Source organism: Oncorhynchus clarkii, chromosome 20 (assembly GCF_045791955.1).
Source record: "Oncorhynchus clarkii lewisi isolate Uvic-CL-2024 chromosome 20, UVic_Ocla_1.0, whole genome shotgun sequence".
NCBI lineage: Eukaryota > Metazoa > Chordata > Actinopteri > Salmoniformes > Salmonidae > Oncorhynchus > Oncorhynchus clarkii.
The window spans coordinates 20,667,429-20,683,155 of NC_092166.1; the positions used below are offsets into that span (position 1 = coordinate 20,667,429).

The 15,727-nt window shown below is 39.9% G+C and overlaps 1 protein-coding gene across 3 annotated transcripts in view; it reads left to right on the forward strand.

Annotated features, from left to right (window-relative positions):
- Window positions 1-15,727, forward strand: part of LOC139376072 (astrotactin 1) — a 231,987-nt gene that overhangs the window by 49,717 nt on the left and 166,543 nt on the right. For 2 of the 3 annotated variants that reach the window (XM_071118227.1, XM_071118229.1), the window contains exons 4-6: window positions 1,964-2,122; window positions 11,068-11,214; window positions 12,136-12,303. In XM_071118227.1, the coding sequence (XP_070974328.1) occupies window positions 1,964-2,122; window positions 11,068-11,214; window positions 12,136-12,303 (474 nt within the window). Of the gene's footprint in view, window positions 1-1,963; window positions 2,123-6,708; window positions 6,859-11,064; window positions 11,215-12,135; window positions 12,304-15,727 lie in introns of all 3 variants that reach the window. The other variant, XM_071118230.1, reaches the window with a different exon arrangement.

A 15,727-nucleotide genomic window follows, 5' to 3' on the forward strand; every position in this document is an offset into this window, starting at 1 on the left:
GATCCACAGATGACGCAATCACACTCCACACTGCCCTTTCCCACATGGACAAAAGGAATGCTGTTCATTGACTACAGCTCAGCGTTCAACACTATAGTACCCACAAAGCTCATCACTAAGCTAAGCACCCTGGGACTAAACACCTCCCTCTGCAACTGGATCATGGACTTTCTGATGTGCCGCCCCATGTAATAAGAGTAGGCAACAACACATCTGCCACTCTGATCCTCAACACTGGAGCCCCTCAGGGGTGCGTGCCTAGTCCCCTCCTGTACTCCTTGATCACCCACGACTGCGTGGCCAAGCACAACTCCAACACCATTATTAAGTTTGCTGACGACACAACAGTGATCACCGACAACGATGAAACAGCCAATAGGGAGGAGCTCAGAGACCTGGCAGTTTGGTGCCAGGACAACAACCACGTTCTGTGGTGTCTAACGAACTATCAGAACTATCAGGTCCCCAGATCCTCAAAACGTTATACAGCTGCACTATCGAGATTGGTTGCATCTGGTATGGAAACTGCTCGGCATCTGACCATAAGGCGCTACAGAGGGTAGTGCGTACGGCCCAGTACATCTCTGGGGCCAAGCTTCCTGACATCGAGAACCTATATACTAGGCGATGTTAAAGGAAGGCCCAAAAAATTGTCAAAGACTCCAGTCACCCAAGTCATAGACTGTTCTCTCTGCTACTGCACGGCAAGCGGTACCAGAGCAGCAAGCCTAGGACCAAAAGGAGGCTCCTTAACAACTTCTACCCCTAAGCCATAAGACTGCTGAACAATTCATGAAATGGCCACCTGGACTATTGACACCCCCCCACATTACCCCCCCCCCCCCCCTTGTTTTTACACTGTTTAATATCTATGCAAAGTCACTTTACAAATTACCTCGACTAACCTGTACCCCTGTACATTGACTTGATACCGACACCCCCTGTTTATAGCCTCTTTATTGTTATATACTTCTTTTTTAAGTGCAATTTTAAAGCTAGTTTCCTTCAATTTTACACATTGTGCAATAACTTGTGGCTATTGACTCAAACATTATAACAAAATCAATGGAGGACTGAATGCATCCTGAATGAATTTGGGATTTTTTTTTTATTCTCCCTGACTGTCCTTGTTTTTTTGGTGTGATTGTTAGTTCTCAAAGATTATCTTATTTAAAAATACACTGAGTATACAAAACATTAGGAACATTCTGGTGAGCAAGGGTTTATTTAATCTTCAAGGCAAAATACACTGAGTGTACAAAACAATAAGGACATCTGCTCTTTCCATGACATAGACTGACCAGGTGAATCCAGGTGAAAGCTATAATCCCTTATTGATGTCACTTGTTAAATCCACTTGAATCAGTTTAGAAAGATTTAAGTGCCTTTGAACGTGGTATGGTTGTAGGTGCCAAGCACACCGGTTTGTGTTAAGAACTGCAGCACTGCTGGGTTTTTCATGCTCAACAGTTTCCCGTGTGTACGAAGAATGATCCACCACACAAATGTGACAAGCATTGCAGTCAACGTGGGCCAGTGTCCCTGTGGAATGCTTTCGACACCTTGTAGAGTCTATGCCCTGATGAATTGAGGTTGTTTTGAGGGTAAAAGGAGTGGGAGGGTGCAACTCAATATTAGGAAGGTGTTTCTAATGTTTGGTGTACTCCGTGTATACAAGTCCATTATATTTTCTACACACTTTATAACAGTTTTTTTTTATTTAAGAAATATCAGCCCACCAACCAACACAATGTTATCTAGTTGTGACAGGAAATTATAGATTATTCCCTGTTTCAAGACCTATACCATTATAAGAACACTAACTTGTTGTTGCCTCTGCCAGTCTGTGTTAAATCTATTCCGTTTTGTCTGACGTGCTTCTTTTTCACGTTTGCCTTGTTTTATTGGTTTTATTTTCATCTCTCATTTATCTCCCTAATAATGATTGTTCTGTCATCATCAGGGAGTGACAATACAAAGTTGTCCCTAATGAGCAAGTACAAGGACAACATCATCGCCACCAGCCCCATCGGCAGCAATCACCTGCAGCAGAACACTCTCCTCCTCCACAACACCTCCTCCACTGGCCAACGAAAACAACGTCTGTCCAGCAAAACTCGTGGTGAGTCATCCATCTATTTAATCCATATCCACTCTCATTCTTGACCATTGTCACGTGTACCAGTAAAAGACTATATCTGCTTCCCAATGACACCCGATATTCCGTTTAAAGTGCACTTCTTTTGACATGGGCTCATAGGGCTCTAGTCAAAAGTAGTGCACTATATAGGGAATAGGGTTCCATTTGGGATGCAACCCATGAAAGACAAAAAGACTGGAAAAACAGGGCATGCCATTCTGAAATGAGACACCAGTTCGTTCAGTTGACCCTGATCATAATCCACTTTCCTCCATGACTGACAAGTGTGAATGGTTTATTTTCAGGTTAGAAAAGCAATACTAGTTGTGTAGGATGTTATTGGGAGGTACAAATGGCAATGTCACGCTAACCAACTAACTAAGCATTCAGTGGAAACTAGTGAACTAAAGAGCTGTTGTGTAGTCATTTTACAGTTATATAGTGTCTACCATTATATAATTTCCATCTCATTTTGTGAATTGTGAGAAACAAACACGACTCTGGTTTTCAGATACTGTTCCTTTGCATTCTTATCCTCATGTACTTTGTGACTCTCAGTGAGCCGAGGAGAATGTTTCCTTTTCTGACCTTGGTTGAAAACCTGTATAGTGAATATGCACCTGCAATGGCTTTTACTCCATAATGAGAACTTAAATCAAAGCTCGCTGAGGAAGAAAAAAAGAAACCCAACAAACCCTTTTATCAATAATAGACTGAGAACAGAGAGAGCAGTGTACTTAACACAGCACACTAATGACATTTTCACTTGGTATTCCAGGAAGCGTGTTAGGCAAAACAGAAGATAAATAAGCTGATCACTTTCAGGACAGAAAATGCTAAAGATCCAATCTGTTTGGTCTTAATTCAATAACAAAATAAAAGCATACCATGTCTGCAAAAAAAGCCTCTCTGTCTCTCAAGAGTTGTGAGCAGCCTTTGGTCTTCTGCTCTCTGAAAGGAATCTCTGACAGCCCTACGGCCCACTCTGAAAGAGATTGCCACCTTCAGAATTAAAGCACATTTTTCTCATTCATTTAGTTCAATTTGTTGATTTGGTACATTAGAGGACAAAGCACAATGAAGGAAAACGGTCAATTCACTATCGGTTTATCTGCTGTTGATGTTTAAAACTGTGAAACAGCGGATCCCCTTGTGACAGCTTTTTTCTCCACAACAAAATCCTCTGTGGTTCTGTACGAAGTGTACACAGGCCAGTATATCTGAATGACTAAGCCCGAGGTTGTGTTTGCTTATGTTTGCTCTATTGTTTTGTTTGGACTTTTAATCCGAGTGTTAAAATATGCACATGCACATACACATGTAAGGTCCTTTTGCTATTCTCAGTGGATATTTAACAGTGTTTAGGACTGGGGGGAAGCTTTTATGCCTCAAATGTTGATGCCTCCTTCAAATGTGCTGCGCAAAGTGTATGGCAAGCCAAACAACGAGGTTGGAGGTAGGGCAGAGTCTTTGTCACAGCTGTTGTCTGTTTGGTGTTTGTTGTCTGCTTCCAGGAGCCCTTGTCTTTTTATACAGAACCCTTAAGTCTGTTGTTGTTCCTAACGGTGTTAGACTCAAAGCATCGTTAGTCTACCATTTTAATTGTAGCATACAATAGGGATACTGAAATAAAATTGCTCCACACAATATTTGAAACAACAAGCCCAAAGATGAAGCTATGTCTGAATTTGGAGTCAGAAGTCACAATAGTTTTTTAATGTTAACGCTTTTTGAGATGTTCAAGATTCTCATCTGTGTCCCAGCAGTACTTCTCATGCAATCACCTGGTCTATTTACATATGTTGGAGTCACTCTAGTGTGCTTCTCTCTACAGTTGTTGTGGTTACAAGCCTTCTGTCAGATATCTTTTGGTAGTACTCCTGTGGGTTCTTGCAGCTCTCCTCATGAGCGATTGTCATTCCAGTATCATTCTCGCTGCTGCCAAAAGTACTCTATATTTATTGAGATCCGGCCACCGAAAGCTCAGAACAAAATAACTTTGTTGTAAGATGTGTTTGCACCTGCAGTGCATGCTGCACCTGCAGTGCATGCTGAGTGCTAAGCTACATTATGTGTTGAATATTTAAAAGAGCCCATCTTTTATTTGTTGCCATAGAGCTTTGGACCTTTGGTTCCTTGTCTAATTGTTGAGGCAAATACAATCTCTTCAAACTGCTGCATGTGATTTGTCGTTAATTAATTGAAGGTGCTTTTCTCCTTTGTAACCTAGACAAAACACATTGTATCCTGTAAGTGTCATTTGGAAATTTCTTTCACCTTCTTTCACAATTATAGTTTTTGTCCTTGATGAAAATAATTATTTAAATGTTGTTTTGTCAGGAATTGCTATAAAGTATCAATGTGTGTTAAATCATTTTTCAATGGTGTTTCTATTGTTTTTGTAGTTTATAGTTGTGTGTTCAAATTGTGTGTTCCCTTTGCATATTGTTATCAAGTCAATGTCGTTCTGCTGAAACAATGCCGTAGTAATGCCATCTTGTACATGAAACACCTTTTTCTTTACAGTACTTTTCAAGACAGTGCTTCCACTTTGTCCGATATGTATGTTTGCCAGAGACATTTTTATTCACCCTTTCTTTTGGAGAAACCTTTTGTCTATTAATTAAATACAATCTCTTGGTTTGGATTTTTAACGCTATTGTCAATTCGAAATGAAGTAAATGGTGCTAGTATTTCAAGCTTACTTTGTGATAGCTAGAACACTAAAACTTGTAATAGGAGCTATATCACATCCTCTTTAAATTATACATTTCAATGTTCATGTTTCTACCAAAACACAATCATTCCAATGTAGCCTGTATAGCCTATTCAAAACAACTCGATATATTTGTTCACAAAGCCAACATCTTTTAATCTAATGGCTTCAATGAGATGACTGTCAACATTTATCAGTTTATTGTCCCCTGCATTGTACCAGAACAGGACCATCATCCATCTCTGTAACGGATAGTGGATTTAAAGTCAAAATATGGACTGACATAAACTGTATTATCCTCCTACTGAGGATACCCACTCCACAGTCCGGTCTTATCATGGATCTCTCTTCCTCATGCAACATAAGTATTTGTCCTGTACTGCACTGGGCAGGGTAAACTGAGTTTGTATCCCAAATGGCACACTATTGACTATACAGGACACTACTTTTTGACTCTGGTCAAAAGTACTGCACTATATAGAGAATAGGGTGCCATTTGGGACTTCGCTAGAGTCATGTTGGTTTAATTTGTTGCGACAGAATACGACTGGATATATGCTGTTGTTATTGTGACTTTAATACTTTCCACCCTTCTACCTCATGAATCCATTTATACATGACTTCCCGAGAGAGGGTATAGCTGTATGTCTTGTATAGAATATGCTGAAGATAGACATTTTTTATAAAAGCTGAAGGTATAAAAGCTGAAATTTAGCCCACTGTTCCAGTTATTATTTTCCATTGGAAGCAGCGCATGATCAAAATATGAAAATGTAACAACAATCTGCTGTTTAACAGACTCCAAAACATGCCATTATGTTTTGCATGTACAATATGGCTTACACTGCAACAAGCAGTACAATATATTGTGTAACTCACAGCTCCAATTAGCTCTCTTAATGAAACATTAATTAAAGGTAGTGCTGAGCGATTAGCTGAAATTTCTGATATTTTTCAGTTTTTAAACAACTAATTGACTGACAGATTTTTTCTGTGAGCTCAATGCGCACATCGCACATTTCTCTAAAGATAAATCAGATCCAGCCTGAACTGTGCAATGTAATAGGGAGGTGTAGTTTGCCAACAGGCCAATATTCTACATAGTTTAGCACATAAAACGTGGTAATTAACTACAATGATCATAATCCATTGTGCATCTACTTGTCTGGTCTGTGTTTCTTTTACACCTGCTACTGAGAAGAGACAAATGTGCAATCGTGAGGTGATATAGAGAGCAGCTGTTGGTTTGTGAGGTATCTTTACCTGAAAATGTTTAGTTGGTATTTAGCAGAACTGACAGCATAGGCAGCAGCTCTATAGAGATGAGATGACTTGGAATGAAATGATAGTCATCAACTAAAACAAATGTAATATACACAACAAATGAAATATTTTATTATCGTGATGTAAATAAATGATGATTAATAAGTGATAAGCAGTAATGGGCAGACACTACCATTATGGGACATTTATTAATTGTTTTTTTTTCTGTGTTGTTACAGCATTCAATACACATAATGCACAATGTATGGAATGTTTAAAAAAAATAATAATCGAAATCGAAAATCTTGATTTGTTTTTAAAAATCTAACCGAAGCACTAATCGCTCAGCACTAATTAAAGGTCACATTTAGTGGTACAGGAACATGCCTCAAGTTCTCAATTTCACTATCAACATTTTGACAAAGCAACACATTTTAAACCTTCAGGCAAGGTAAATAATCTAATCCACACCTTTCATAATTATTTTAGCATTTTGTAGATGGACATCCCATGCATCCCATTTGCCATACAAACAGAACAGTGAAGACAAAATTATTGTGATGAGAGCTTTTTGTTGTGAATTCTGCAGTGGGTTCAACCTTCTTGAACCCAGACGGGGACTCTGGCACGGAGGCTGACAGCGAACCTCAGCTGACCTTTTACACTGACCCCAATCGCAGCAGGCGCCGCAGCCGAGGTATGAGAAATGGTAACGCCAACAGCGCGTGGGGCTCAGGGGGTAAGGAAGGAATATTATACTGTACATACATCATCTTATTTCATACTCGCATGATGACAATGAAAAATACATACATCAGAGTAGATGAATGGACAACAAATGTATGTGCTTACAGTGCTTGAGACACATACTGTACACGTTCACATTAGTGGTGCGCAGGTCAGTTGTTTGTTCACCCACACCCACCCGCAATTGCTAGTAACCCATCCACAACCGCCCGACTATATGTAATAAAGTGAAAATCTGAGGCCTGCACCTGACCCTAACCCCCAAATGTAGAAAATGCGCTATAGAATAATACAGTCAAAGACGGCAGAATCTTTTTTGGACACGGGGTTCAGGATCTTTTTTTTGCTTGCTATTTGTTAGTCAACTTTTCTATAATTAGATACATGTGGTTTCTCTTCTGCCATTATACACTGAGTGTACAAAACATTTAAGAACACCTTCCTAATATATTGAGTTCCACCCCCCTTTGCCCTCAGAACAGGCACAATTCGTCGGGGCATGGACTTTACAAGGTGTTGAAAGTTCCACAGGGATGGTGATCATAACTTTCACCTGGAGTCGCCTGGCCAGTCTATGTCTTGGAAAAAGCAGGTGTCCTTATTGTTTTGTACACTCAGTGTATGTTGCCCTAGAAGACTAAGTGAACCCTTGCTTACCGGAATAATGTCATAAATTGATAGAATGAATGCTTCAATCTAGTTGACATCGGTAAAGTTCTCTGTCATCTTCTTATGCAGAGAAAAGATGTTTAGGGATGGGAGAAAATGTAATAACTCAAAAACGGGAAATATTTTCTGTGCAAGTGATATCAGTTTGACCAGGAAATAGAAAGCTGTAAAAACAACCCAACATGTTTCTGATAAGATTTCAGTTCGGCTTGAATGCATATTCTATATGGTTAAAATACTAAGAGCTTGTTTGATGCTGATAAAGATAGCACCTCTACAGATGGCATCTAATCTAGCATTCGCATTCTCGCAAGATGCTGAAAGAAAGAAATCATACTTCTCCACTCCTGTTCCCGAGTCAAAATGTTGCCTGCATTTGGTGTATCCTTTAACTGCAAGAATTGCTCAATTCTGCTGGAGTTAATACTAAGGCTAAGGGAGAGGTTATAGACCTATAGTCAATGTCCAGATTTCACTTTCCATTTAACCCATTTGACCATTAGGCTACAGTTCCCTTGATTTGCCATAGGCCTATTTGAAGTCCCTGTCTTGTGACTGTAGAATTTGTAGGCCTATAGCGCCTCACAATTACCACACATAACATAGCCTGCTATCATCCTCTTTTACCACTTCACCTAATCTTTCCCAAACATTACTTTTCTGTCCCTCCATTCTCTTTATTTTCAACTCTCCTTTCACAGCTTTTCTCATATTGAATTAAATAAACTCAGACGTTGTCCTTTTTGCCTCCGTGGATTGATGTTAACATTTTCTGCCTATTCCCAAAAGCATTTGGCGATTGACGTGTAGGCTATTTGGTGAGCGTACAGCTAGGGCCCTAAAGCTTAGGCTTATACACTAATGCCAGATAGCTTCAAATAATTTAAGAAAAACCTAAATGTAGCCTATAAATTGCACTAGAATTATATATTTATGGATTTCAATGGTATTGTTTTCTCTTTATTTTACCCGCCCGCCACCCAACCGCCCTTCAACCACACAATATTTAATGACCCTAAACCCGTCTGCCCAGCAGATATAACCACGGTGACTGTGGGTTATGAGTCAACCCGCGCATCACTAATAGACATGCATTCAAACATTCTCTCTTTGCTAGTAATCATGGTTGTTGTAAACAATGTGTTGTGATCTAACCCATGTGAGTATGTGTACGGTTCTGCCATGTGCCTAACTAAAGACAGTAGCGTGTCTAGCGTTGTAATGTTTGAAGTAAAGGAAGCGATTGGCTGGTTGTTGTGTAACTGTAAATACAGCATGGGGGCAACAGTATGTTTGTGAGCATGCTATAAATCCTTGGTGCTGTGATGTACAGTAATGATGTGGGGGAACCAAATGCCCCTAACACTGAGCTGTCAGCCTACAAGCATCTGAACGACCGAACATAGCATCCCTGCCTCAACATCCGCAACAGCACCTCCAACCAATTAAGCTTTTGATATCTGCACAGGTCTCACAAACACAGCAAGTAACTAACACCTTTAATTAGTAAAAAGGTTAAGAATAGAAGGTGTGTTTCTACACATTCCCTCGCACATTACTTGAACAGCGAAACTGATCAAAATAAATGTTGATTTGATCAGACTGTACATTGTTTCTTTTTGGTTAGTGTGTTTTTATCTGGATAGCTGAAATGATATTACCGAAACGCAATATCATCTGTAGCAGTGGTCACCAACCGGTCAAACAAATCAAGTGCACCTATTGGCTTACCGCTGGCCAATTAGATAGCTCAGATCGCCGTGTCTGCACAGTTTCTTCAAGCCTTAAGCCTCGAGCCCACAGCGAAGTTCATATTGTGAGATTTCAAAACGTTTAATACCACGACTAGAGAGAGACTCAACGAATACAGCAAAGAGCTGCTGTTTTTATGAGTAAGTTCATGTTTAAGTTGTTGTTCACCACTGTCAACACTTTGTTCAACCCTTTTATAAGCCATAAAATGTGCGTTCCCCCTAGGCCTACATCCACTCGTGCTACAACCAGCACTGCAGCTGCAATGAATGAGTATAGCAAAGTGTTTCGATAAGCTTGCATTGTTATTATTATTTTTTAACATTGAGGAATGTTTCACTTTCTCTGGTCATAAGAGTAACAGCATGAATTGGTGCATGAGACAAAAATAATGCAGTGCTACTTGAGTTTTGCCATCAGCTGGTTGACTGTGTCCCCTTTTCTCAGCAAAGGGAGGGAGAGCGGAGGGACGGGAAGCCTCGCCGCTGCTACCTCCCTCCCTCCTTCCCTCCCTCCTCTCAGACTGACCACCAGATGCAGGCCATCAGTCCAGTCAAATAAAGAAAGCATATTATTATGCTCACTCAGCTGTGCCTCACAAGTAATACAACACATGATCTATTACCAGTGGGATTATATACTTGAAATTTGTCTGAGAAGAACAACTTTGGCAGGGCAACTCAAGCATAGCCAATATGCAGTATTGGACCTATAGCCTACTGTGCAAACCTCATTGCTACGGTACTGTTTTTAATAGGTTAATGTTGCATAGGCTTACGATTTTTAAGTCATGTTGTAAAAAAAATCTTAGCAGTAGATCTCGGCTTGCATTTTGACTTAAAAAGTGATCTTGACTCAGAAAAGGTTGGTGACCACCGATCTATAGATTGGAAAAACAAAATGTTCAGAGAGAGTGTCATAATGATGGGATGTGCTTTTCAATCCTTCTTTTTTTTAATAAAATATTTGAATGTATCAAGTTTGAGTCTTTGTGTCATTATGAGATTGTTTCCTTGTAATATGTGGCTGAATTTGTTTTACAAGTTAGGTCTTGGTATTACTCTGTAGTATTTGGTTTTTAAGGTTTGCCTTTAAGATATATCCTGAAGGACAGTAACCGAATAACATTGGATAGGGATAAATAATCACTTCTAGCAGAGCTGGAGGCTGTTATTGGCTTCCTATATTTGAGGCCAAATTGTTGTGGGTTGGGGTGTGTCTGCATGTGTGTGTTTGTGTTTGTGCATGCTATAGGTAGGAGACTTCCCGCTCTTCATTAAAAGGAATGAATGATGAACTCTGGTGGGGCTGCACCCAAGCAGTTGGCAGGAAAGGAAAAGAACACAACCTCTGAAATGCTCTCATTTGGGCTCTTTTCTTTTCCCCCCTTCAGCACATAATGGTGGCTGGTGGCTGGGGGCACCCTTCAAAGGTACACTTTTATCACCCCACCAGCGAGACTTGGCAAGTCAAATCTCCCAAAGCTCCCGGTTTGATACAGAGGTCCCTTTCATGGGCAGTAAGCCCAGCCCAGTGATGACTTGTTTGTAAGCGACTCCCTTGGTGGAGGTGCTGGAGGGAATGAAGGGTGCATCCCCACTCCCTATTATGGCACTACATTCCCTTTATAGTGCACTACTTCTGACAAGAGCCCCATGAGCCCTCGTCAAAAATAGTGCACTATAAAGGGAATAGGGAGCCGTTGGGTGCCATAGCCACAGTGTGGTCACAGCTTCACGTGCTTCCTCTTTGTTGTCTGTGTCCTTCTCTTTGCCAGCAGGTTCCCCACGAAGCCCCATCAATAAGACCACCCTGACTTTGATCAGCGTTGTCAGCTGTGTGATCGGCCTGGTGTACTCCTCACACCTCTCCTGTGGCCTCAACGTCAGGGTCATCCTCCATGTGCCCGAGCACCTCATCGCAGACGGTAAGGGGCAGGCAGCTGCCCTCCTGAAAACCACAGGGGTATAACTGTATAACTCCCAGCTAACGCACTCCCAGACAAACGGAAATGAGGAAATGTCACTAGGCTGATTCCACCTCTCTCTCTTCCCATGTGAGACCACAACAGATGTGCCCTCAAAGCATCAAAGCACAATCAGGCCAGGTTGTGGTGACCACCCACTGTATCATCACTCTTTCTGTCTCTACTTTCTTTGTGCTTGGGCTGGCTCGCTAATGAATTTCAGGGTAGCTAGCACCTGCAGAAAATCACTGCAGGCCAACTATTCACTCTTGGTTCATTGGCATTTTTTCCTCTATCATGGGAGCTGGCAGTGCAGATATATTTTGGAGTGTGACTTGCCTTACTCGTCTATCATTCCGGGCTTTAATTTGATTCATACCCGCCACTGCATTCTATGGATACTTGGGGTGGAATTATCATTCCAGAAGACATCCATGGGAAGCAACTTTGAAAAGAGATGAAATATTGTGAATTTTCCTTTTGAATCGCAGGGACTCAGATCGATTTAGAACGTGTCCATAAATGTCTACACAATCGTATCAGACTTAATGTAATATTATGGTTAAGTTGATAACAATCCATGTTTTTGCCTGTGAGAAGCTTATATTTATGCCACAGCTGTGTATAATATGCACCTTCAAAAATATTGAAATGAGTTGCCAGAACATTGTGTCCTATCCATCTATCTGCCTTTTTTAATCTGGGGAAAACATAATACTCTGAAAATGTATTCTTTTTCCGCCTGGTAATAACAGTCTGTACTCTATGGACTGTTGAAGAGAAAGGTTAATAGAACTCCTGATGTACTGAACCTTTAATTAACCAGGTAGGTACTTAAACAGTATGTTTTCTAACAACCAACAACCCTTCCCTTGTCCTCAGGGTCCAGGTTCATTTTGCTGCAGGGCAGTCAACTGGATGCATCTGACTGGCTTAACCCTGCCCAGGTGTTACTATACTACCAGCAGAATGCCAGCGGGCCTTGGATCAATGAGCTGTGTGGCCGCCGCATTCTGGACCCCTGTGAACACCAGTGTGATCCAGAGACAGGTACTATATTGCATAATCACCAATTCTCACACTCTAACTCTGGGAACCAATTATATTGAATCTGTGTGCATTCACTTAACTTCAACATTGAATTTAATTGAATAAAAAAAAAATTGTGGAAGGGGTAATACAGTAAGATGTGCATTGCATCCACAGAGGATAGCACTTAATGCATTAATTCAAACACTTGTTACCAAAGTGGCCCTAAAATGTATATGAATGTACAGAAAACAAGAAAGATGCAAAACAGAATGGAATAATGTATTTCTTGTTGTATAACAGGTGAGTGACAGAGCGGCTAGCTAAATAGAAAGAAAGTAAAAGTTTTTTGCAGCAAAGCCTTGATACAGTGTACAGTATAGCCATACTGTAAGAACCAGTATCTTGATCCTCAATTTGGTTGAATGTCCATTGATTAGTTTATTAAAATGATTCAGCATCACTTGTCAACTGTTACCATTTTGATGAGCATGCACCGTTTTATAATTATTCTGAACAACAACCTTCCTCCCACAGCCAGTTGTTGACAATAGAGCTCTGCTTCGCCAGCAAAACAGTTTGTCCCTCCCCACCCACACCAGCTAGTTTGTGTTGACACAGTCATACTTTAATTAAGCTACATCTAAAGCCAGTCGCAGTAAAATGAGCTCTTTTCAAACACAGCTGGGTACGAGAGATGAGATTGAAAAGCGATTCTCTGTCTTTTGAAATAGCTTGCAATTATGTTCAAGAATTGAGTTCACATACTCTTTAAAAATACCTCAAACTGAAGTTATAGATACACAAGATAATAATGATAGACATTGGACAATTATTTGAGCAAGTACAGGTAACTGCCAAAATAAAGGAAACACCAACATAAAGTATCTTAATAGGGTGTTGGGCCACCACGAGCCATAACAGCTTCAATGACCCCCGTCATAGATTCTACAAGTGTCTGGAACTCCATTTGAGGGATGCGACACCATTCTTCCACAATAAATTCCATCTTTTGGTGTTTTGTTGATGGTGGTGGAAAACACAGTCAAACCATTCAGTGACCACTCGTGCCCTGTGTTTGGGTGCATAGCCATGCCAGCCATATACAGTACCCTAAACATGATGAGATGTCAATTGCTTAATTACAGTAACTCAGGAAACACACCTGTCTGGAAGCACCTGCTTTCAATAACTCAACTCAAATCAAATCAAATTTTATTTGTCACATACAGATGGTTAGCAGATGTTAATGCGAGGGTAGAGAAATGCTTGTGCTTCTAGTTCCGACAATGCAGTAATAACCAACGAGTAATCTAACCTAAAAATTTCACAACAACTACCTTATACACACAAGTGTAAAGGGAGGAAGAATATGTACATAAAGATATATGAATGAGTGATGGTACAGAAAGGCATAGGCAAGATGCAGTAGATGGTATCAAGTACAGTATATACATATGAAATGAGTAATGTAGGGTATGTAAACATTATATTAAGTGGCATTGTTTAAAGTGGCTAGTGATACATTTTTTACATCCATTTTTCCATTATTAAAGTATACTTTGTATCCCTCCTTACTCAAGTGTTTCCATTATTTTGGCAGTAACCTCTATGATACTACACTTACAAGTGGAGACCATAATCGTTAAACTACCTTTAAATTCCCCTGTCCAACATACAGTATTAACTGTAACATGGATCAATATAGACATTTAGACAATATAGATAGATATATGTATATATATACAGTTCGGAAAGTATTCAAACCCCTTGACTTTTTCCACATTTTTTAATGTTACAGTTGAATTCTAAAATGAATTAAATTAAATGGTTTCCTCATCAATCTACACACAATTACCAATAATGACAATGTTAGCACATTAAAAAACAGAAATACCTTATTTACATAAGTATTCAGGCTCTTTGTTATGAGACTCGAAATTGAACTCAGGTGCATCCTGTTTCCATTGATCATCCTTGAGATGTTTCTGCAACTTGATTGGATTCCACCTGTGGTAAATTCAATTGATTGGACATGATTTGGAAATGCACACACCTGTATATATAAGGTCCCAAAGTTGACAGTGACTTTCAGAGCAAAAACCAAACCATGAGATTGAAGAAATTGTCCGTAGAGCTGCAAGACTGGATTGAGTTGAGGCACAGATCTGTGGAAGGGTACCAAAATCCTCAGTCCTCTAGTCTGATGAAACAAAAATATAATTGGTTGGCCATAATGACCATCGTTATGTTTGGAATAAAAAGGGGGATGCTTGCAAGCCGAAGAACACCATCCCAACCGTGAGGCGCGAGGGGTGGCAGCATCAAGTTGTGGTGCTGCTTTGCTGCAGGAGGGTGTGGTACACTTCACAAAATAGATGGCATCATGAGGAAGGAAAATTAGGTGGATATATTGAAGCAACATCTCAAGACATCAGTCAGGAAGTTACAGTATAGCTTGGTCGCAAATGGGTCTTCTAAATGGACAATGACCCCAAGCATACTTCCAAAGTTGTGTCAAAATGGCTTAAGGACAACAACGTCAAGGTATTGGAGTGGCCATCACAAAGCCCTGACCTCAGTCCTATAGAAAATGTGTGGGCAGAACTGAAAAGGCGTGTGCGAGGAGGTCTATAAACTTGACTCAGTTACACCAGCTCTGTCAGGAGGAATAGGCCAAAATTCGCCCAACTTATTGTGGGAAGCTTGTGGAAGGCTACCCGGAACGTTTGACCCAATTTAAACTATTTAAAGGCAATGCTACCAAATACTAATTGAGTGTATGTAAACTGAATCATTCTCTCTGCTATTATTCTGACATTTCACATTCTTAATATAAAGTGGTGATCCTAACTGACCCAAGACAGGGACTTTTTACTAGGATTAAATGTCAAGAATTGTGAAAAACTGAGTTTAAGTGTAATTGGCTAAGGTGTATGTAAACTTCCGACTTCAACTGTATATTCTTTAATTTATATTCATTAATACTGCAAGGTGTTGTTGATGTTTTTCTGCTAGATATTTCATTATACTGGGTTGGTTATCACCAATGAAACCTGCTATATAGTAATGCTATAAAGGCTGTCATTCTAATACAAATTTGTTCTTAACTGACTTGCCTAGTTATTTAAAGGTTAAATAAAAAACTATATACATCTATATATATTTTTACATTAAAACAGACTGAGGGGAATGAGGGGAAACTGATATCAACATAAAGTACAGCCTCTCATATTTACAAACAAAATAAAGGTGTAATTTACATTTTTCTTTAAATGTTTTGTTATTCACCATTGTTGTATACACAAAAAAAAAATCTTTGTTTTGGCATTCTGTGTATCAATACACAGAATAGTGGCAGATTGTCATTGAATCCCTCAAATGATCAGTATAGTATAGAAAGTGTGTACCATGCTACTGATCACTATTGAATGCATATCCCATG